Consider the following 25,137-nt stretch of genomic DNA (forward strand, 5'->3'; position numbering starts at 1 on the left):
GGTAGCCTATTCCAGAACTTAACTATCCTTCTAATTAGAATGTTTTTTCTAATGTCTAACCTAAACCTTCCTTGACGCAGATTAAGCCCATTACCTCTTGTCCTACCTTCAGTGAACGCAGAGAACAATTGATCACCATCCTCTCTGTATCAGCCCTTAACATTTTTGAAAACTTATCAGGTTCCCCCCTTCAGTCTTCTTTTCTCAAGACTAAACACGCTCAGTTTTGTTTTGTTTCCAACTTCTCCTCACAGGTCTGATTTTCTAAACCTTTTTTCATTTTTGTTGCTCTCCTCTGGATTCTCTCCAATTTGTCCACATCTTTCCTAAAGCCTGGCGCCTAGGATCGGACACAGTACTCCAGCGTCGAGCAGAGCGTGACAATTACCTCCCATGTCTTACATATAACATGTCCCTTAATACACTCCAGAATAGTAGCCCTTTTTGCTAATAGTTGACTCATTCAATTTGTGATCCACTCTAACCCCCAGATCCTTTTCAGCAGTACTACCACTCACCCAGCCAGGTATTCCCCATTCTGTAGGTGCACATTTGATTTTCCTCTCCTAAGTGAAGTACTTTGCACTTGTCTTTATTAAGTTATGTCTTGCTGATGTCAGATCAATTATCCAATTTGTCAAGGTCTTTATGAATTCTAATCCTGTTCTCCGAAGTGCTTGTAACCCCATTGGCACATGTTATGAAGAAATACTCTCCAGTATTTTTATGAATTATTCGGACAATGGAGTGAATAGTACCAGACCCAGATCTGACTCCTGCAGGAGCCCACTAGATACCAATGGTTAGCTGTCAAACCAGTAGAGTGTAACTGCTCTATTAAGTATGGTCTTTCAACCAGTTGTGCATCCACTTTATAGTAATTTCATCTAGACTCCATCTCCCTACGTTGCTTACGAAAATGTAGGACTGTGTGAAAAGCCTTACTAAAAATCACGATATATCATGTCTACTGCTTCCCCCAATCCACTAGGCCAGCAACCCTGTCAAAGAAAATTAGGTTCCTTTGGCATGATTTGTTCTTGACAAATCCATGATGGCTACTCCTTATAACCTTATTATCCTACATTTACAAACTGATTGTTTAATAATTTGTTCCAGTATCTTTCCAGGTATCAAAAGTTACGCTGACAGTCTATAATTCTCTAGGTTCTCTTTGTTCCCCTTTTTAAATATAGGCACTATGTTTGCCATTCTCCAGTCCTTTGGGTCCTCACGTATCCTCCTTGAGTTCTCACAGATAATTACTAACCGTTTTGACATTGCTTCACCTAGTTCCTTAGGTACCCTAGCATGAACTTCATCAGGCTGTGCCGACTTAAATACATGTAAGTAATCTAAATATCCTTTATCCTGTTCTTTTCCTGTTTCATGCCTCTCTGCAAACAAACTACCCTCCCTCTGGAGCTGAAGAATCCCATGGGGTTATTCAACAAGGCAGAGACAGGCCAATAGTAGCAAAGACAAGAGCCATGTCTATTTTGGCCTGCCAGCACTCAGAAACTAGTAATATCCCATTTCCCACTGCGTTGCAGAGTGATCCTGTGATCAAAGCACAGGGCCAAAAGCTAGGAAGTTCTAATCTCTGCTCTTCCTTCAATTTGCCGCAAGACCTAAGGCAAGTCACTTACTTTCGCTGTGCTTTAATTTATATCCCGTCTGCAGATTTAGAAATACAGCTGCAGAGATTAATTTGTTTACATTTGTACAGCATTTTGTGGAGGTAAAGTGTTATAGACGTCCAGTGTTCTCTTGGAAATGGAATCAAGAAGAACCAGATCCCGCTCACCTGTGAAAGTAGTAAGTGGCCCATTCAGTCCGAGTTCTCTGCTCTTGGTACCAATTCATGCTAATTGTGGCAAGGGTCTCTGATAAAGACACCTGTGCATTGAGAACCAAACTCGCTTTATATACTCCACTGAACAACTTTAGATTACTAAAGAGACGAGCTTCATCAAACTTGTGATCTCGCAGTCAAAGGTTCCATATCCTTTATCCCATAGCCAATCCTCTGAGCTACCCACCACCCTTATTAGTGAATATATAAATAATAAATAATAAACTAGCAGCTCTTTGCATTAGACTACATAGTCTTTGCGGTGGAAAGTGCGTTTCCCTGAATGTTTGTACAATGCATAGCACAATAGGGCCTACTTTGATGGGGGACTTTGGCTCTTAGTGCAATACAAATAAATAATCTTTAAAGCATTTTACACTCTACCAGCTAACAAAACAACGGGCCATCCTTATTTCCAATCACTCATTCTACTTGCTCATTTATGCAGCAACACCAGGCAAAACTCTTCTACAGGGAGCCAGTGGGGGAATAGGAGTTTCTTTTCCAGCATCATTCAGTGATCTACACTGTGGATATTTCTTGTGGGGAAGGAAGAAGGGAAGGAATAAATAGGGCGATGAAAATATGATCCCAAAAGGAATTTTGTTTGAAAGGATGAGCGGTAGTAGGGTGTGAAGGAAACCTTGGACCTGATCCTGGTCTCTCTCAACTTCTACATCAGCGTAGCTATTCTAACTTCACTGGGAGTTATTCCTAATGTAAATGAGGAGTATAAATCAGAACACGCTCCACTCGGTGTTGTCTGTGGTGCTGGAACCAGTGAAGCCTTCTACTCACATCATAATCATCTAGCAACAAATCCTTCCCTCCCACTGTAAAGCCAAAGCCCTTATGTTTTCCTTAGTGACAAGCAGCAAATTGATGGAATGGAACCAAGAAGGGGGAATGAGAAGCGGGGCTAAAGAGAAGCACTAAGCTTCACACCCCTCATTTACTTCAGTGAAAGAACATCCCTTTCTTTCCCTCACCTCCAATTTCTCTACGTGACCAATCTTCTCTAAGCCTCACTTCACAAGAATGATGCCCCAGGGCAGGGTGTAGGAGAGGGAACATGTGCTATTTCAAACAAACAGCTCTTGTTAAAATCTGCTGCCAGACCTTCAGATTTTATGAGTAAGAACTCAGGTAGTCCTTCTACTAGTAAGAACCTTCCTAGTTTAAAGGCAGAGTATAGTCCTGCCAATGCATTGCCCCTTTATTTCCTGCATAGGTTGGTTTTATTTCTAAAATCAATAATACTGGAGATGGTTGTATTGAGGAGTTCTCACCAACTAAACCTGGTGCCACATGCAGAGTAATATGTAAGGGAGTGGCTAACCCAGTATAGCAATTTCTATGCCTGTGCCAGGGAGGGGAACAAGAGCAAGACTCAATTGCACTGTTTCACTTTGCTCTGGCAGGGACAAAGAATAACCATGTAAAAGTTGGTCATTTGTTCACTTCTATTAACTAAAATACATTAAACTTAAACAGCTCAACTAGGGAGTTCTAAGAAAACACCGGTATTCTGTTCTTGACTCCTGTATCTTATGAAAACTGGGATCTCACCACAATATCGGATCTTGCATTGGATACTTAATCCAGTGGCATACAACTGATGATCTGGAGAACCGTGACTGACTGGAGTTATGAAAAACCACACCCAAGACGTGTTGCTGGTTGTTTTCAAGGAGCTGTTGCACTGTTGTGACTTAGCATCACAAATTCATGAAATATCATAATGGAAATGTTGTAATAAAATATTAGAGCAGCACACCTTGATTATGTGGAGTCTGTAGATTTAGTGCGACACAGAAAGAGCAACAAGTTAATTATCACTGACAAGTTAATAATGAAGTGGCAGCCTTCAGTCATCTCGCCCGCCTTTATAGAATTCATTCCAATCCTTGATGTTTCTATTTCCTTAGTATGAGTCCATGCTTAACAAGGTGTCTCAAGACCTCACTTGGCTGGGAAGATGGAGGCTGCAGAGGACCAGGTTGTACTATAGATCAATAATTACACTTATCACCAAGAGAACCCTTGCATCCCTCAACAACCAACCTCATTTCCACTCTAAGCCAGCAGGGGCAAGAAGTGAAAATTAGTCTGCGCTGGGGAATGAAGAGGTGTCACCTCAACTGCAATTTCTGTATTTAATTTCATATTATGCAGTTCCCAGTGGGGACTTTTTTTTTTTTTTTTTTTTTTTTTTAAAAGGACAAAATTAACTGAAGAAAAATCCTCTCTCATACCCAGTATGGGATGGGAATGGGGGGGAGGGAGAAAAACAAAAAACCCACTAACCTATTGTGCTCTTGGCCTGAGGCCATATCATCTCAAGAAGATATTTTAGTTAAGCAGGTTTGAGCTCGGCCCATATATTAGAAATGGAGAGTTCCAAGGAAAGCCTAGACACTAGCCATTCAGTAGGTGGCACTTTTCCCTCTGATTCATTACCAGACCAATACTACAATTCTAAGAAGTGCTGCGATTCTGGAGGTGCTGTCTTTTGGACGACAGGAAGAGTCAAGGTCCTAGCTTTTCATGGTCACTGACATTTCATGGTACTTGTAAGGGTGTTTGACCTCTGACCGTTTGAACCATTAACTTTCCCTTTATTATACATGTGAAAGACTGCAGGAACAGACCACCCAGGAACAGCGAGTCTGATCCATTAGAGGAACTCTAAAGTGTTTTGGGATCTTTAAGAGGGTACGGTTTTATAGAAGTGTTAGTTATTACTCGAGCTGGTTGGGAATTTTCTGCCTGACTAATTTTCTGGTGGAAAATGAAGGTGGGGAGGGGTCAGCAGCAAATCAATATTTTTCCAAATTTTGAATATTTCAGTTTTTGAACGGACCCAAAAAGTTTCATTTTGAATCAGTTCTACATAACATTAAACTGTATTTGCCTATCAGCACATTGCTTTACAGGAGCTGTAATAGTCCTTCAGGAAGCCCAGTCCACAGGCAAGAATGGGAGTCTAAACTACATCTTCCATAATGCAATGCCGATTTCCCTCACATTGAGTGGTGGTCATGGGAGTCACATGTCGCTGGGTGCATCATGGAACTTGACCCATAAGGGAAAACTGGGGCATCAGGCTCCTGAACTACAACTCCCATGATGCAATGCATCACAGTGGAAAAAAAATGCAGTTTTATATTGAACAGACTTGAAACAAAGTTTCAGGTAAGTTCAACAAACCGAAACCAACCATTTTGATCTCAGGAATGATTAAATGTTTTGTTTCAGTCAAAAATGGCAAAAAATTCTGAATTTCCTTTCCACAGAAGATTTTGAAATGTCAACCTTTTGTCCCAATTTTGCAATGAAAACAAACGTTGGAATGTCCCACAGGACACAAATACTGCAAGATCAGAATTGTTCAGAGATTCTTCCATTAAATAGGAAACAGAAGTCATTCCTCCAATTCACATGGAAAGGTTAGTGCAATATACAATGTCTTGATAAGACTTGGTATCAATGGCATTGAACACCATTCACAATGTTAGCCTGGATATCTTTACTATATACAGGCCTGGAACTTTTAATCATTACAAATAGGAGCATCTGCTTCCATGGAAACAGCACATTCAACCCCTGTGGCCGAGTGCCCCATTACACTCCAAGCCATTTCTGGCCATTGTAAATGCAATGAGGAGGGGTTTCCAAGTGTCCTTTCAAGGCCTCAGTGGCTGGAAAGACAGTAGCTGTATCATAAAGTCACAAAGGCTTTATGGCTCCCTACACTGGCTTCCTATAGAATCGAATCAAGTTTCAAGGTCTCAGTCCTTATCTTCCAAGCACTCCATGGCTTGGCCCCAGGATATCTGAAAAAAATCTCAAGCTTTGGGACAGACCGTGGTCGACAATTACGCTCCCTTGGTACAATGGAACTCTCGATGATAAGAGTAAAGCTTGTCTGTGCAGGAGACAGAATTTTCTCCAGGGATGGTCTAGGACTGTGGAATGAACCTGTCCAGGGACCATCACAAATCTCATTAAATTTACACTCCTAGTGCAAAGTGCATTTCTTTGACCTGCCTTCGCTAATGAAAACCTAGCAACAGGTACAACTGTATATATACTTTTTAAAAAGACACCACCAAAACAAGACACTCCACTGCACACCCTTCTCCCTCAGGGAGAAGATAAAAAAAAAAACAAGACGAGACAGATGTGTAGTCACGTGGCTTAATGCACAACTGGAAGGTGCTCAGATAGCCCGGTGACAAGCATTGCATAAAAACCTATAAAAAAAAATAGGAGTGACTAAAGTGAACGAAACAGGAAGAGTGAAGAAAGAAGTATGCTCTAGGGCTCCATCAGGCACATAAGGATAGAAACTATTTTCAAAAGAAAATTAAATGAAACAACCTTCACATCCTAAGAGTGGGAATGAGAAAATTAATCCTCAGTGGGTCTAGTCTGCTGTATGGAGCAATGACCTGCAAAAACGCCCATGTCCTTAAATGTACAAGAAAAGATTTTGCGGAAGAAAAAATTAAAGGATGTAAAGAGAATTCCCGTGATCACAAAAGCTATTTGCCACAAACTAGCTCAAAAATTGGCTAAGCTAGCTGGCATGGAGCCCAAGATCCTGATGGGTAATTTTCTATCTAAAAGCAGTTTACATGACTAAAATTACACTTCATGAAAGACATAAGAGATGCGCCAAAAGATTCAGCTGCATTATAATGGCACTGAGCAGTACTAGGATACAGTTCTCAGACCACACCGGGAATCTTTCACAACTTCCCTGAATACACAGGCAGGAGAAGGGTAGTCGGATTTATGAAGCAGAAAGTCAAAACATTTTAAGTTAACTCTATCACAATCAATTTCTAGTCATGAGAATGGTGTTGCCTGCCTAATTCCCCAACCCACTGAAAAGAGTTGCTCAAGGACTCTTGGCTTATTGCTACTTCAAATAAGAATTTCAAGAGTTACAAAGAACACACACATATATGAAAGACGCACCTCATTTTCCTGTTGCCACTCAAGAGATTGCTATTACTAAGTGCCCAATGGCAAGCCAGAGACCGCATTAACAAAAAAAATATTAGTTCAGTATTTCTGCTTGTAGGCTCTTAAAGTTTGGTCCCATCCAAAGCAAACAGCAGGCTTCTCCACGTATCACAGGGCTGGGGAAGGTAGAGAAAGAAGAGAGAAGGTAGGGTGAGGTCCAACACAGCAAAAGGCCACTGGAAAGGAAGGAGGACTGGAAACTGTTCGCCTAGCTCCTGGCCACAGGCAGAACATCTGCAGGAAATTTTGGCGGAAGTAAAGGCTTAAGTCAGGAAGTCATCTTTCTCTATGAAGACATGAAAAGCCAGGACATTGTACAGAGTGAGCAAGTAGTATAAACACAGATACATTCCACTAGGCATACCAAACATTTCCTGTAATTAACAGGGAACAGTCTGACTATGTGATGGTTAAGCAGCTTTAGACAAAAAGTTAGTTGAGGTTCAAGGTATTTGGATACGGCCAGCATGGCTGCCGGGTCACTAGCTAGCCAGCGTTCACTATGGAGAAGCCCTGGCTAGCTAGGAATTGGTAAAGGGTTCCACAGTATTAGTTTGTCAGCTGAAACATTCTAAAATGCTTATGTTTGGCCTTCAGGCAAGTAGTTTGCTTGTTCCTTCTGGAGATGGAAGATGTGCATACAGCTACAGCAGGGCAGGCCTGACCCAACATCAGCTTCCAGCCTCATCCAAACAGCCCACACTCTCTCAAGACCAGCTTCAGATCCCTAAGGAAGGTGGTGTAGCAATCTGGGGAATAAATTTGTCTCAAACTTATGAATTTTTTGTTTTGTGAAATATTTATGATTTTAACTTTCAGTGTGTATCAGAACCCCCTTTTTGGTAGCAGAAACAGACTGTCTGGGAAGCTGAAACAAGGCCATCAACACTGGACAGTTCTAACCTGACAGGACACTAGGATTGCTACTGGTAGAGCCACTGACTTAGCGACCTCTGCCTGAAAGCAAATAGTGAGAGGTCAGAACATGGAAAATCCTCAGTGGAAGAACTGAAAAGGTGTCTCCGACTTTTTAAAGGGACTGGCTCCTTTGCTTAGAGCGTGTGTCAATTTCCAAAAACAAGAGACAGGGAGGATGGTGGCAGGAGAGGCATGCCTTTTCCAAAGGACTTTTGGGGTGGGAGTGGGAGTGAGGGATTGTATGCTGGCGTTTGTTTTGCCTAGATCCGTAACTCTCCTGCCAAGACTGAAGTAAGAGTGCATTGAAGAAATTCGTGTGCAAAGCCTGGGTTCCTTACTTTGCCTACCATATGCCCCCAAAAAGTTAAATTACAAATCGGAGCGGCCACAGGAGGGGAAACTCTGGGGGAGCATGCGTAAGCAACTTTGAGGTTTGGAAAGTCTTGGTACTGCTCTTGGGACTAGGGCAATTGCACTGCAGAAAGCCAAGTCCCAAGGAAGGATTTCAGGTAGGGAGTCTGCACCCAGAAGTATTCCCTACAGGCTCAGAGCTAGAGACAGTGCTTTTCCTGGGCAGTTCCAACTCACTTGGAAGCATGCAGGATCCAAAGGTTGGTCCACTTATCACAGTCGGGTGACTGTCCACTACACAGCCTCAGCTAGGTCGGTGACAGACTGATAGTCTACCATCCCTATAGGTCTCTGACTCATACCAGCTGTAAGCCCAGCTTACCTTTTGGACTACCGATCTCTTTAGGAGTGCTAACACCGCAAGCCACAAGCATACTCTGCAGGTGGAAGGGAGGACACAGTCCAAAGAGAAGCACTCCTGAGGGAGGCTAGAAGGGAAAGATGAGCAACCATGGACTATGCGGTGAACGGGCTTCCTTGAAAGATACTCTGTCATGGCACATCTTGGGGGCGAACTGGGAAATATAAGAAGAGGTGAGCTTTTCCTGGCAGAATCATGTGCTGATTTACATTGGCCTGAAGACCCAGAGAACACAAGGGTGCAGCAAGATGGGAGTTCAAGCGATGCGACCTTACCAGAATGAAGCAAATAGAGTGAATGTTTTCACCAAAATAAAATTAATGGGATCATTTTGCTTATCTATCTAGATAGTTAAATCCCCTGCCAAACCCATGCAAGGGATTTATGAAGAACTGTTTCTCCATTTTATGAAACTGAAAAAGTGAAACTGCAAATCATTAAAAAAATCCTGCTATCCCAGCCAGCTCAACTCTCATGGTTAAAACAAGATGCAGACAGTTCTGCATCAGCACCACACGCTGTAGAGTCCAGTCTAACTTAAGTGTGTTGATACACCGCCATGACTATTTGGTGGTAGAGAGATTCTCCAAACACAGCAGGTCCAGCAAGTTTTCCCAACTGGTAACAGAAGACAGGAGAATATAGAAGACAGTCTACACTTCCTACACATGGGTTATTATCCAGCGGTTACATGCTTGCACATCTAAACCACATTAAAAACCCAGCTTCCCTCTCCCTGCTGCAAAGCAAGCCATGCAGAGCAAGTAAAAGGCAAAGGCCTCGGGTGCACAGGCAGAAAGCATGGAGCAGACAGGAAAGATGCAAGGCTGGAGTGGCTGCGTTAGCTTACCATACGTCTCGGATCTACTCTCCTCCGAGCTAGACTTTGTCTTCTTGGAGGAGCTATCTGCACAAGAGCAGGAGAAAAGGAGAAAGAGAGAGATATAGAAAATATGGAGACCAAACATGAGAAAAAAAAAACTTCAAGGAAAAAAACAGAATGATTTCTATGATCAGGTTAAATCGTGCAAAACACAAATAGGGTATGAACAACACATAGGTGATAACACTTGGAATAAGTGTGAATAATGCAAGTGTGAACAACACGGGTAACCTCACACTGGGAGGGTCTATCACAGGAGACCAAGTGGAATAAACCAAGTTCTCTCCTATGCCAACAAGTGAATTGGAGAAGTTACTCTAGATAAAAGTTTTGGGGTCATACAGACCCCAGATCAATCATCTTTACCATAAGACAGCTTGCATAGATGAAGGTGCACAATGCTTGGAATCCATCTTTAGAAAGGCATGAGTGTTATGGAGGCTAGAATGAAGAGTTTATCTACCAGACTAGACCACAGATACATTAATGGTAGGGCAGAGCAACAGCCCTTAAAAGCAAGAGAATGGGCACTGGGATTAAAAGGTCCCAGGATCATCTGCTTTGCTTTCCAGGCAGTCAAATTCTAAACCTGAAGTTCAAAATCCTGTGACCTTCTCCCACGCAACCCAAATCAAAATATTTTACTTTTACCTAGCCCTAAAGAGAATTGAGATACTCATTCAATTCCCACCACCCCTGGAAAAGTGCACATTAGAAGCCCATTTTAAATATATTTGTTCTGCACACTAGAAAGGAACCACACAGCTAGTGGCAGAAACGTTACAACAACATGGTTTGCAAACGGTAGCTTGATCCACTCTGTGCAAGAACACTTCCTTCATATCCCAGTCTACAAACTTCAGATTCTACTCTGACCTGTTCCACAGTCCCTAGGGAATAGCAGGACCAGGGTGCACAAACATGAGAAACACACTGCATGGGACCAGCAGGCTTACACGCAAGAGCCTGTCAGACAGTTTTAAGAACACACAGCAGTCACTGGGTTAGTGGTTTAGGGGGAGAGGAAATAATCTTTGCATGCAGTCCAGTGCCCAAGACAGCATTAGACTCTGAAACTAACAAAGATGGTCCAGATTTCACAGAAGGGCATAGAAAGAGGAAGAAACAGGAAAAAAAATTGACACCACGTCCATCAAAATTAAGTTTTATTTAAAAATTTGAGTTCTTGAGAGTGCAGCTTCATCCTTAAGGATGCAGAGAAGGTTCAAAACCCACTGGGACTGGAAGTCAGTTGCTGCTGTGACCACACGACCTTTTATATATTCGCATTTCCTCCACCAAGTAAGACCAGCCACAAGCTAAAATATTTGCTACCTGAACATTTGGGCTATTTATTTTATTTCTTAAAAACACCACACACTTTAGGTCATTTACTGGGGTTACTAGTCTAGATTTATTTTTGCACAGATGAAAGCCACCTTGTGCAAGGTCATGCCAAATTCAGTCACCCACCTTTGCTGCAAAGTCTGGGTATAATATTGAAAAGGGAAAAAAAACGGAAAAAAAAAAGCTTTGCAATCAAATAGAGAACACTAGCTCCTGAACATTACGCCTATTAGCGCTCATTTACTCCAACCCCCAATAACTTTTAAATCCTGCACTCTCATCTGGGAAGTTTTGAAGCCTTTACCTGTCGGATCGAAGTCGTGTGCACTACTGCAGCGTTCAACCTTCTGTTTCTTGTCAGCTGGAGTCTCTCTGCTCAGAATGCTGCCATGCCTATGTCAAACAAAAGCAACTGATTTTGGATCACTTCACAATAGGACCGTCAGTTATAGCTAAAACTTTACAAAGAAACTGCAAGTAGCCTCAGTTAAAAACAAACAAACAATACTGAGAAGACATGAAGCAACATTTAAGTTAACAAAGAGACACCAAAATCCGAAGGGGAGAAGAAATTTTCTCTCCCTCAGATAAACAGTGCATTTAACCTTTTACCTTTCCAAGCGTTAAAAACAATTAAGGTTATTGGTCGTGTAATAATTTGCCAAATTTCACTTTAAAAATGAAGCCAGTTTATAATTTACAAAGGGGCAAAAGAGCATCCAAAAATCATCAGTTCCCCCAACCCTGCCTTAAAACATCATTTCAAAATGGAGACAAAGATTTAAAACAAAAAGCCTTCACGCAGCAAGAGTTTGTGCATCAGGCTCGATCCTAGAGTCACATTCTTCTAGGACCATCTCAAATCCCAAATAAGTTCAGTTGGTGTGCATAGCAAAAATGCTACAGAAACTGCAAATGGTAACACTAAACCATGCACTATAAATGTCACCAGCTATATTTTGAGCACTCAGTTCCATTGATTCCAAGGCCAGAAGGGACCACTGTCACCATCTAGTCTGACCTTCTGTATAACCACAGACCAATTTGTGCACTTCATTTACTTAAGTGAGCTATGGACACTGCTCCAAATATTTGTTTAAAGTAATTTTATAGTGCAAAAATGTCATCTTGAAGCTTGCAGTACATTAGGCAACCAAAACCCCCATTATCTTACCTTGTAGGTTTTTTGAGAGGAAACCTGGAAAAAAAAAAAAAAAAGTGTAGTGAAATACATTTTGCTTCTTAATATCATAGTTAACGTTAATAAAGACATTCTGCATGTCTGTAAGACGTCTGCCTTTCGTAAGACGATCCCCAAGTCCTTTACCTTGCTAATTGAACAACATAACTCCCTCTTTGAGCCTTCACTATGCTCATTTTACAGTTGGGTAAACTGAACTAAAGGAAGTTTAACATTTACCCAAGGTCTCACAGCTAGCCAATGGCAGATCTGGGGTTAAAACCCTTGAATCCAGTATCCCAGGCCCATTTTCTTATCAATAAACACCATACCTCCCAGAGCATCTTCTCATAAAAGGAGAGGAAAGGGTGGAAATCAGCAATTTAGACAATGAGGCAAAGCAATCAGGAGACCTAGAGATTCTGTTCCTAGCACTGCCACTCAATTCCCACGTGTGACCTTTAGCATGTAACTTAACTTCTATGTGCCTCAGCTTCTGTATCTGCAAAATGGTAATAATACTTCCTGAACTCTCAGCAGTTTTAGGAGGCTAAATTCAATACTGTTTGTCAAGTGCTCTTAGATTCGTGTCTGGAAAGCAGTACAGAAGTGAAAAGTAGTATAGTAAAATGGACATAGATCATTTAAGGTTACATTTTGTCCTAAATTATTTTTCTCTGTTGTTACTAGTAACACTTAGGATTACAATAAATGAAAGATTAGAGGTAAATATTTTCCTCTTTTCCCCCCCCCCCCATTTGTTTGCTTTGTGCATTTGACAGCACTTAACGTAGAGTCGGTTTTTCCTGTTTTGTCTGAGTTTTCCACACAGCAACAGAAGAAAGGAAAAGATGACAATTAAAGAAGGAAAATGTAATCAAATAAAAACTGGAAGGCAACACTTAACTGATTTTGTTTTATCTAATAGATTTTTATTAAAGACTAGCATTTCCAACCTCAGACTCAATAAGCAAGTTGAAGAACCCTGAGCCCATCAAACTGACTGACTGGGCCACATTCAGAATCAACCTCCTCTCCCAAATGGTTTTCTGGACTAGCAAGGAGTCTCCCCACACAAGGTGACTATTTACAAGCTGTTTCATGCTTAAAGTTTTCTGTTTCCTAAGGAAAAAAGCAGTTGACCACCTGCTTTCTGCCCAATACCAAATGCATCTCCTGTGGCCTAAACAGAAGTGGTGCCTTTACACACCTGTGACATCACCACAATTACTTTAAAATGGTAATTAAATTCAACCTGATCTTATCACTCACCTAATCCCTCTCTTCAGGTGAAAGGAACCCACATAAAAGATGTACACACACAAAATGCTCACCACCTGTGCCAATCCTCTACTCAAGCACACTGCTATAAACAAATCCATCCCTTCCCACAAAAGGGTGACAGGAGAAGAAAAATTGAAATTACAACTCTCCAAAAGGAGCACATTTTCCATTAAAGAGACATACATACACCAAGCCAAACACACTGGCTGTAAATACAGCAACAAATCCAAATAAGAGGCTGTGAAGATCTAAACACTGAGAATGCAACATTGGCTTCTCCTTCCCCCAAAAGTTCAGGAGATCCCTTGCTTAAAATTTAACCACTGTGTCCTATCTGAAAAGACAAAATAAGAAATGCTTCCCCAGCCCAACCTCTCCCCATTCTGCTCCACCTGGACAGTTCACCCTCCCACAGGTGTTTCAGGCAGCTAAATCTAACCTAGTCCTACAGATTCAGTGATAAACTGAGCTGCAATAACAAAGGGTCTGACTCAACAGTAGAATGAGCGGACAGTGGATCTAGGGAAGAGCAGGAGGGACAAACCATTAGCTTCCCAAAGCCTGATGCAATAATAATTTCTCTTACAAGAACTTATAGTATCACAGGGTGTGTCACAAATATTTGAGTGGCATCTGATAGCTGAGGCACCCAAATTTATATTGTTATAATGAGTTTTGCAAAACCTAATATTAAATAGAAACATTTATACGAAAACAGTTTTCCCTTACAGTGTTTCCAACTCAAAACGTAACATCATACTAGTGCAGCCAGAAAGCGAAATAGATTACAAAGCAAAATAAAACTAGCTCTTTTACGGTTTTATTTTTTGCACTTCTCTATCCTCCGCCGAACAGCATAAATGAGGAAAGTAAATTGAGTTTTAGTAATGTAAAGTGCTATGCTACAATTTGTTGGTTTTCAAAAGAAGTCCATAACATGTATTCAGGGTTTTCCTATCATTAATTAAGGCCCTGATTCAGCAAAGTTCTTAAGTACAAGCTTAACTTCAAGCACATTGAAGTCAGTGGAACAGCTGATGCACTTAAGAGTGAGGTATGTATTTAAACACCTTGCTGAATCAGGCAGGGTCCAAGCCTCAGAGCATTCCTATATGACAAGCGATTATTATCCAGCCTTTACAATGGGCCTGCTCGTCCTGGCAGAATTGCGGCCAGAGAAGAAAGCAGATTGGTTTCTTTTCCGTGGGTTTCAGCACTAATCCTGGGATCGCACGACCACAGTGTTTCTCACCTTTAGCCTCTGTCTTTCCCTCATGAAAACTCCACTCTCCAGAACAATGCCGCATGCGTCAAGGGGTGCACTGTTCCAGAAGGATTCTGGGATAGATTCCCGGAAGCTCCCCAGCCACTGGCTGCAAGCCAATTTCCTGAGTTTCTTTTTTCTCTCAAAAAGAGAGGGGGGAGGGAAGCAGGACAGGCAGCAGGTCATGATCACAGTGAAGCCTCTCACAAGCCTACGAGTACCCAGCAAACTCTCTAGAAATACAGGGAGAGACGAGGAGACCTTAAAGTTCATTCCTCCAGTGTACAATCACTGCACTGCTGCCTTGAATTACTGAACTTTACTTCAGAAGCAGAAGTGTCTAGTCAAGCTAACAAACCAGGACTGCATAGGAACTTGGGTCTTTGTGTTAGAGCTGAACCAGAGATAAGCTCCCTTATATAGAACAACTCTGAACAAGCCCTGAAGTAGTTCCAGACCACTGAATTACAGACCCACAGAAATTAAGGGATGGAAGAAATCTGCGGAGTTTAAGACATTCAGTAATCAGACTGGGGAGCATTCAGCACAGGCTAAGTTTCTACTTTTCCCACATGCTCCCACTGTGAATAACTCCTAGCATTTCTTGGTTTGCTGAAGATATCCTTCCATGCTTAAAGACCAAATCACTACTGTACTATGGTAATAGGCACAGTATAAGAAATTAGACTGAGAAATGATGTATCTTGAAAGTACATCAAAAGAGATTCCAGAATGATGCAGACAGAGCTGCCACGTGACGCAGTAAGATTTGAAATATCTGATTTTCTTGCACTCTGAGGTACCTTCAAACATGCACCAGGAAGCATCAGAAAGATCTCTCTTTCAGGGAAATAGGGAGGAATGGTGCTTAACTGAGAGAAAAAAGATAAAGCACTAAGTGATTACTATAACCTTATTTCTCTGCCAGATGCCCACCACAGTGTGCAGGTATTCAGCAACTGTTCACATACTTAACTCAATTTTTATTTGATGTTCACCCTTCATCCTACAAAAGCCAAAAAGTTGTTCAGAGGTAGTGCTGAAAGCTCACCTTGAACTCACCCCCTTGTACCCAAATAACACAGTAGATTGTGCATTTCACCTACCACTGCAAACCCACTGCAGGCTGAGATTCAACTCCAAATCTGACTGATAAAAAACCTTTGTGGACATTTTGTCTGAAGTGCCGTTGTGCATCAGCACATTTTCAAACTAGTCGTTCTGCCCTCTATGACTCCCAAATACCAGAAGTGATTAAGAGCTATATCAAATTTCATTTTCAAGTCATTTAAAATCACTTGATTTATTTGACTTAACGCGTCAGACTATTAAAAGGATGCCTTTATCAGTCTTAAGTATGTTAAGTTAAATAAGTTCAGTAATGAGCAATTTGAACAAAAATACACAACCTGCAATACTAGAGACTGAAAATTACACTGCTCCAAAGTATCTCCCTCACTTACACACACACACTCTCTGCATTGGACCAGAGCCTAAAAAGCACCACCTAAGCCAAGAGAAAAATAATAGTTTTAAGATTGTGTGTGTCAAAACATACCAGGGCTAGGAAGGATTCCCAGCTTTCCAACAGTACAAAGCATTCCATTCTAGCCCTGAAGGTTGAAAATACATCAGGCCATAAATAGCACATTGTTCGGAGAACCATGTCGGGTTTTATGCCGGCTTGATTTCTAGCAAGATTTTAGTACCTGCTTTCTCAAAAACTGATGAAAGAAAAATATTTTGATTCAAACTTGGGCCCCAAACATATGTATTTGCATAACTTTAGCCTCATTTACTTCACTCAGCCTACGCACATGCTTAAAGTTAAGCTTGTGTGTAAGTTATTGCTTGCAGGAGTGCAATCAAAATTATTACAGCTTGTGCTGGTGTGAGTAATTTATAACATGAAATTTGCTCAACAGGGATGAGCAAAAACTGCTTGCTTGACAGAAATAATCTTTAATTAGGAGAGGAATAGTAGCATTGAAAGCATTATGGTTACTTAATAGTAGTCATTTAGAAAAAAGTTGCTTTTTGCAGAACCCTAAACAGGAAGGGGGGGGGGGGAGAAAAGAAATCATAAAGCCATCTTACTTTTTCTCATGGAAAAAGTGCTGAAAGAGAAAAGGGAAGAAAAAACAAACAACTCCAAGAGTTGTTCTGCTCTAAAAAAAGGCTACTTAAAATGGCACATTGTTACCCAGTGATAACCTGCTATTGGGTATTATTAGTCAATAATGGGATCTCTGTACATATTTAGGAGTCGCATCTGCTGACTAACAAAACAGTAAGTTTTTCGTGCTCTCTTTTCCATTTAGTTCTGCAGAGCAACCGCAGCTCAGAGATGGAGCTGGATTCTGTTCTGGCTCATGTATGCACCAGCACATCTGATCATTAAGATTTAACAGCTAGACTAAATTTGACTCTCACACACCCATGCCAGACCACTGAACAGCCTGCACCATCTTTATTACTTGTGTAACTTCGTCAGACACTTCAAATTTGACTCTCAGACCCCAGATCGAGTATACAGTGCTGGTGGTCAGGAAAAAGCTGTATTTTAACTTGTAAACTGAGCACATCTGAACTGGAGTCTTTGAGCTATAACAAATATGGAAGGCTGTGATGCCATTTCATAGTCATTTTTCAGAAACAAAACAAAGACTTAAAAACAAAAACAAAGATTTGTGCTATTCTCACATTTTACACACACTCTCTAAACTGAGGAAGGCATTTGTTTGTTGAATTTCAAAGCCCCGAGAAGACGAGACTTACAGGATAGTGCCCACACGACCTGAACTACAGCAGCACTATTATGACCTTAACATACAGCTTCAGGCAGTCCTCTGTCACAACAAAGTTGGGTGAACATGTTCTGTACAAGAGGGATGGCTGAGTAAGAGGAACTGATGAGATTGCAAATGACAGGCGGACAGAGAGAAATGCAGATGTGGAAAGTGGCCAGCTATTAGAAACCAAGAGAGAATGCAGAGAGAAATATGGCATTTCAATGCACTACCCACAAACCCCGGCTGTCCATATCAGCTTATCTAGGTTACTTTCACTAGACACCGCTGACCCAGTGCAGAAACCATCTATGGCTTAGAATGTATTCATTTAAAGATCAGTTTCCTAGGTGCAGTGTCCCCTTTGCCACCATCACCAACAAAACGTTGTGCTCCGCTTAGAGTTGTGGGAACCATGAAGTCCTCTCCTGAACAAAATCTGACAGCCCTTCAGGACAAGGGGTTTCCAAATGCAGGCTGCAGAGAAGAAACTGAGCTAGAAAGGGTGGCCAAGTGATACACATTGCTAGGACCCCTTGCAGCCATATAGTGCTCTGGTACACTTGCAGTAAGGGGGAGGGAAACTGAACTGGGTGATCAAGAAAAACATCCATGTTATTTTAGTAGGAGTTCAGAGCAGCAGCCACAGCTGACAGAATGACTCATGGAAGAATTGCTCATGGCATTATTAGCTTTAGATTACTGACAGTTCTGTGAATGGATCTAATCTTCACCTTCAATGCAGGAACATAGGAAACTAATGACTGAAGAAGGCCGGAAAGCCTGTCTAGTTCAGTCCCCTAGTGCTGACCCCACACAATACTCTTCCCCCACATGATCCCATCAGCTCCAAAGGGAGTTTTGCCCAAGTAGAAAGCCAGTAAAGAACTCCGGATTTAGCTCATAATATTTTTAGTTCTAGATTCCACTGTGTTTTGCTTTAATATGGCAACATTCCTGTGGAGTGCTGCAGTGATCTTTTCATGTTATGCCGCTGAGGGTAGTTTATGCATTTTTAAGTTTCAAAAATAAGCACCTCACCATCATAGTGACAGGCAAACTATAAAAATCCCACAATAGCTTTCCTGAAATGCCCATTATGAGTAAAGTTAAAGAGACTCTACCAATGGATGCTAGTATTGTTTTGGCAGCAAAACTGGCAGGAATGAAATAAGCAAAAAAAATCAATCAAAAGTTAAAGGCAATAAATAAATATACCTTCCTCAGAGCCTTGAAAGCTACATGACTGTCTCCGATGGATCATCAAAAAAAGGAGAGATTCCCAAAAGGTGGGGAGTCCCCACGGGAAAAGTCCCAACACCAGTACTAGCAAAAGCACCCTACCACTGCAGGGAGGTATAGTCTCTGATAAGTAGGCTCAGAACATTTGGGATTTTCAAAAACAATGCTGCTGGCAACTTTGGAAAAGTGGTTAAACTGGCGCACGCTGGGGGTGGGAATGTTCATTGCTGTGCAGCAGTGCCCCAGACCTTGGCAAGCTCTCTCTCTGCAGCTGCCAGGAGATATGGGGAGGGGCTGGGGGGGGGGGAAAATAGAACAGGAAAAAAAGGAAAAAAAAAAAAAAAAAAAAGGATGAAAGAACAGAAGGGAGGCATCAGTGCTCTTCAAGAACTTAATGTAAAAAGAAAACAATGCCTTGGTTTCCACACCAGGAGCTATAGGAAAGATACTAACAATGCTGGTGGCATATCTTTTGCCAGCTTTGGGAAATAACAGTATAGATAGATGTATTCAGCTCTAGAAGAGGTGTATAAACACATGGAGAAGGAGAGAGGGGCTAGTGGAGGGGTGGGTGTCCAGAAAATACTGATAACTTATTGCAGTTTTGCAACTGTTCTTAGTCTCTTCTCTTTGGGCAGCTTTCCAAAGTGTGGGTTAATGTTTCTCAGAGCAGTATGGGTTAGGGGAGGGGAAGGGAAAAGCATCTCTAGTGAAGTTTCATCCACAGTTCAGCCATTCAGTACCACACCAGCCAAGTGCCTCAACTCTGTTCCATGACACAAGCGTTTGGATTTTTCCAAGAGCTGATGTCAGGGCTTTTCACGGAGAAAGAACTGCATTTACAGGGCAGGCAAGGAAGGAGGGTTTCCCCAGCAGCTATTCTCAATGTGGCCTTTGTGCTGTTCTGCTGCTGAAGCCAGGACCCTGCGAGAGAGCTTTTAGTCACTGTAGAAATTCTGCTAATGGGAGGGGACATTTTAATCAGACAAAACATTTTCAGCACCAAATACTGTTCTTCCATGAGCGCCTGACTTCCAAGGTTTAGAAGCATTACAGTTCCCCCATCTACAGGACTTGAAGTTACAGTCCTTTACTAGCACAAGGACAACTATTGTCTAGTATCTGCACTATTGGGTAGGAACAGCTATACAGAACACAAACCATAACTACAAAATACAAGAGATAGTAATGTAACAAACTGCTCAGTTTTCCCTCATCCCTGAGGCTTTATAAATGAAGCCTGAAAACAAGAGATTCAAGCAACAGTGTCAGGTTCATCTAGGGGAAATGATACATCAGAGACCCACAGCAAAACTCTATTCTGAAACCATTCTGGAGCAGAGGCTCCCAAACTGTGGTCCATGGACTACCACCAGTCTGTGGAGCCTAACCCCAGTATGTGCAACAGGGTAACCAGTCACGGGTGACTGGCTCACCTTTTTTTCGGGGGGGGGGGGGGGGGGGAGGGGGGGGAGAGGGGGGGAAGAAAGAGAGAGAGAGAGAGAACACAGATGGAAGGGGGTGACAAAATGAATTAAACACACATGATCAATTATTTTCAAAAAAGGACAACTACTTTCTTAAAATTACTTTACCTGAAAGAAATTGCTGTAGCCAAGACAGATGTTATACCACTGTGAACTGGAGGGCAAGCATCCACAAGATTTGCCCATTTGCTGTATGCATCCATTGCATTGCATATTGAACCAGTAAGATAAGAGGGCCAAGCCCTTCAAATCCAGGAGTGAAGACTGTGCTTTCTTAGGCAAAGATTCTCAGACCTACAGAATTCATATTCGCACTTACCTCTTAACACCAGAAGTCAATTCTATAGTAGCCGGTTTGGTCCTATTAGAAAAGCTCTAAAAAAAGCCTTTTTTCATTTGAACTGCTTCTTGGCACCATGAGTTTCTGCTTGTGGGGAAAAGCCCAATTTACACCTCTCAGGAACGCAACCAGTACCTTGTGTTGCATTTTTCTCCCTCCAGTATCCAATAATAAGAAATTTAAAAAATTTCCACAACCACAGATGGCCCCCACTGCACAAAGACCACAAAGCAAATAAGTTCCTTTAGATGACAGGGCCAGGCAGTCCAAGTTAGCTACACTTTAGAAAAGCAGGTTAATTACCGTTGAAATGAAATGTTTGCTTTGCTTGACAATAATAGCAATACAAAGCTGGCTCACAGGAAACACTCCTCTGCTACTCTCACACCAGCACCCAGCCTACACCTACCTACACAGGAACAAAAACACTATGCCGGTCGGTTTTATTCTGCTACACCAACCATTGGAAATTAACATGTTCAAATGCCATGGGATTTGCTTCCACCCAACACATGCACAAGGGCTTGGAGATCAGTCATGTTGCCTCAGTGTATCATGCAGCTTTTGTGTTGCATTAGAGAGACAGCCTAGTTTCCTTATTAATGCTGTATCTTATTTGTGGCTGTGGTAGACTAGCAGCAAGTGAAGACAGCTTTTAAAATAGCAAAGACATGGGTTGGAAGGAGAAAACATGTCACATGTAATACCCCATATTTTGGAAGCCAAATTTTCTATACACTGTCTCCAAATATCAAATTTTGCTTTTGTGATTGTGTGCACAAAGGTAGAAGCAAGTCTGAAGCCCCTTTGAAAATCTGTCTCTGAATACACATCTCATTAGGTAGTAGGTATATTATACATACATACATACACCCACCCCCCTACGGCAGAACAAAACCACACACAGACAGTACACTCTACAGACTCATTCATCACATCTGTCCTATACGAAAGTTCTAGCCACCAGTGAGGAACTGAGTCTGTTACCCAAGAATGGGTACACTCAGAGCAGCAACTAACAGACCAGTCTTGCTTACGGTTGACAACTTTCTGACTGCAGAAAACCGAACACCCTTGCCCTGTGTGCCCGACCCCGCCCCTTTTCTGAGGCCCCACCCCCTGTTCACTCTATTCCCCCCTCCCTCTGTCACTCGGTCTCCCCCACCCTCGCTCATTTACACCTGGCTGGGGCAGAGGGTTGGAGTGCGGGAGGGGTTGATAGCTCCGGCTCAGGGTACAGGCTCTGGGGTAGGGCTCAGAGCTGGGGCGCAGGCTCCGGGTGGTGCTTACCTCAGGTGGCTCCCAGAAGTGGCAACATGTCCCTGCAGCCCACAGCTGTAGGCTCAGCCACAGGGGCGCTGCGCAGGAGTCTCACCCGCAGGCCACCCCTGTGCCTAGGGGCCACAGGGACATGTCGCTGCTTCCAGGAGTTGCACGGAGCCAGGGCAGGCAGGGAGCCTGCCTTAGCCCCACCAACTGGACTTTTAGCAGCCCTGTCAGCAGTACTGACCAGAGCCACCAGGCCCCTTTTCAACCAAGTGTTCTGGTCCAAAACTGGATGCCTGGCAACCCTAGCTTGCTCCCACTGAAATTCACGGGAGTTTTGCAATGAATTTCAACGGGAGCAGCATTATGCCCCTATGCACAGGGACTTTTCAGCTCAGAAAGCTCGCTGACATACGAGCCTCAGCTCTATTTCCCCTATCCTATATCTAGACACTGGATTATACACAAACACCATTTCCCAGGGTTGCCAAATTATAGTAATATTTATATATTTTCCATTTTCAAAGTGTGACTTTATCTTTGTATTTATTGTCTTTCAGATACTGATTTTTATTTTTAGAAGACTTATTAAAATAAAGTTGTTTTTCCCCCTTGCTATTATAAATGCACATCTAACTTAACCACAGCTTAATTCAGACATTTGACTGGAACATTTCCTTTGGTTTGGGAACTTTACACTATTTTTGTCAAAGTAGCTCAATGACACCTTAATTCAGAGAGTCAAGTTTCAAGGCCAGAAGGGACCATTAGCTCATACTGTCTGACCTCCTGTGACAGACCACAGAATTTCCTCCAGTTACTCTTGAACTGAACCCCATAGCTTATGTTTGACAAAAGGCATCCAAGTCTTAATTTGAAGACATCAAATGATGGAGAATCCATCACTTCTCTTAGCAGTTTGTTCCAACAGTTAATGTAGGTTATTGGTCTAGTACCTGCTGGCACATCAGAATTTTTGTGCCAGCCAACCTGGGACTGCCTCTTTTCAGCCAAAGGGCAACCAAAGTAAAATGCATCCTCCACCATGCCCAAGCCCCAATCATAGAATATCAAGGTTGGAAGGCACCTCAGAAGGTCATCTAGTCCAACCCCCTGCTCAAAGCAGAACCAATCCCCAGACATTTTTGCCCCAGATCCCTAAATGATCCCCTCAAGGATTGAGCTCACAACCCTGGGTTTAGCTGGCCAATGCTCAAACTGGACACATACTGCTCCACCAGCAGAATATACAGCTTAGACAGTCTTAGGAATCATGACCACAGTGCTCTCTAACCTACAGTGTGGGTAGTAACACTTCAGTCCTATCTACAGCTTCCACTCTACTGGGTCCAAGTTACTGACAATTGTAGAAGACTTCTGATACATCTTGATTTGCAGCCCATTCTACTACTGGTGAAATTGCATTGGTGGTGAGTTAATGCTACAAAGTTGGCTAGCACAGATGCAACCACTGAGGGAGACAGAATAAACGAGACTGTCATTTTTAAGCCACAACATTTGAGATATAAACCAAGAAAAAAAAAATCAGAAGTGAATTACATCTCTTTTTTTTTAATCCCACTAACGTCTCATCCTATTTGCTTCAAGACTTTCCAGAAAAAATTCTACCCTGGCACAAGATCACATGAGACGTTTCAGACAGATTCTCTTAGCTCTGGCAAAGGGAAATAAAGTAGGGTGTGTGTGTGGGGGAGGGGGGGGAACCACACCCCACCAAGCTTATGCCGTAAAACTAATTTCAATCTTAACTATAAAGACAATAATGGCTCTCCCTGGTATCTTATATTTTTGTATAGCACCTACAAGCCCAAAGGAACCAAAACAAATGCACATAATATGCAAACCTTCTATCTTCCACACCACTGATATGCAGCCTGAGCTAGAAGCCAAGAAGCAAATGACGCACAGCATACTGCATGCGTGAAGAGTGCAATTTCTCCAAGTGTATTTAAGCAAGGCTGTGCTCCCTCGTATTTCATATTCCCCTTCAATTTGTTCTTACAGAGAAGTTTCAGTGCTGAATCTATGACAAACTACTGTCAGAAACTAGATCAAACACAGGTTCTGGCTTCACTGCAGGATCAAGTCCAGTGTCTTCGATTGTGAGTTGGGAAGGGGGAAAATAGAGAAACCAGTCTAGTTCAATAATAAAGCCATGAGGTTATAGTAACATCCTTTGGGATGCTCAGAAAGCATGTGACAACAACGTATCACCAGAGGTATAACCATTATACTTCTTAGGACATTTTTATATGAATATTCCCTCCCCTCCACCCCAAATTCTCCTGTGAAGCCATCTTAAAGGAAAGCCTTATTCCTGAGAAATATACCAGCTGTTGAGAGGTGGGAGCAGTTACATTCCTCAAGTCTCGTGTCAGCAGGATGGAGATAATCAAACCATTTAAAAATCGCAGTGTCTGCTTCAAGTTTCAATTCAAGCTTGGCAGAATACATTAGTCCTCAGCACTTAATCCTTATTAAAGGCCCAGTGCAGTGGTAAGTACTCTCAACTCTCACTGACTTCAGTGAGAGAGCAGAGCTTGCAACAACATTCAGGATCATGTCCCAGTACTTCTCAGAGCTGCCTCTTCATGCCAGGGCCACCTAAAACATTGCCTTTCTAGGAAGTTCCCTTTCTGGACAGAAGCCGAGTGCCTCTTTTATAGCATAGTCCATCAAAGGAAACGCAGTGATGTGTTTTTCACACCATCTTCACCCTTCACGTCTAATCCCAACATCCATACATTAATAGATATGCTCAAATGGATGCAATGAACCTCCCAACGCCATCACAAAGCAAGACAGTAGTGTCTTCATACACATCATGGTGTTGACATTACACACTGAATAAATGGTAAAATTATTCAGATTAATGCTGTATGAATTCTGTACCAGCAGCACTGCCCTGAACAGTCAGCTCAGCTCTCTTCCATTGCTGCTTTTGTTTTCAATAAAACCAGACCCGATTATAAACACAAAAATGGAAATATTATAGGAAAATATTTAAAACATCATCATCTCCTCTAAAATGGTTTCGCATGCACTGAGTGGGAAGTAATTCATCACCGCTCTCCCAAAGCATCAGATTATCCAATCTCACTTCAGGTAGATCACAAATGCTGGTAAGGAGGATGCTGCTAGCATGCATAAAGGGATGCAAGCAGTTCAGCATTGAGGAGTGCTGCCTACATTTTTTCCAAGACCTCTTTTCTAGCTGTCAAACCCTTTGTTCTCAAGCAGGCGTGCATTTTCAAAATTAGTGTATTTAAATGGTAAACTAAAATACAACACAAAAAAAGAGCAACTGCAGGATCACAACAAAGGGGAAAGGGTTATTTCCATGCACAGTTAATTCTCATCAATATTACGGGAACATTCCTTTTCCCCCTGCCCCCGGCACTCAGACATGCTATTTTCTAGTCTCTCACCATATTCACATAACAGAGAGAGGGAAC

General features: G+C 42.2%; 1 protein-coding gene across 3 annotated transcripts in view; it reads right to left on the reverse strand.

Annotated features, from left to right (window-relative positions):
• ARHGEF12 (Rho guanine nucleotide exchange factor 12) overlaps nt 1–25,137 on the reverse strand; it is a 93,963-nt gene that overhangs the window by 43,788 nt on the left and 25,038 nt on the right. For 2 of the 3 annotated variants that reach the window (XM_034754805.1, XM_034754806.1), the window contains exons 2-3: nt 11,984–12,007; nt 11,114–11,202 (exon numbers count right to left, since the gene is read on the reverse strand). In XM_034754805.1, coding sequence (XP_034610696.1) covers nt 11,114–11,202; nt 11,984–12,007 — 113 coding nt within the window. Of the gene's footprint in view, nt 1–9,429; nt 9,487–11,113; nt 11,203–11,983; nt 12,008–25,137 lie in introns of all 3 variants that reach the window. The other variant, XM_034754804.1, reaches the window with a different exon arrangement.

Source organism: Trachemys scripta, chromosome 21, assembly GCF_013100865.1.
Source record: "Trachemys scripta elegans isolate TJP31775 chromosome 21, CAS_Tse_1.0, whole genome shotgun sequence".
Taxonomy (NCBI): Eukaryota; Metazoa; Chordata; order Testudines; family Emydidae; genus Trachemys; species Trachemys scripta.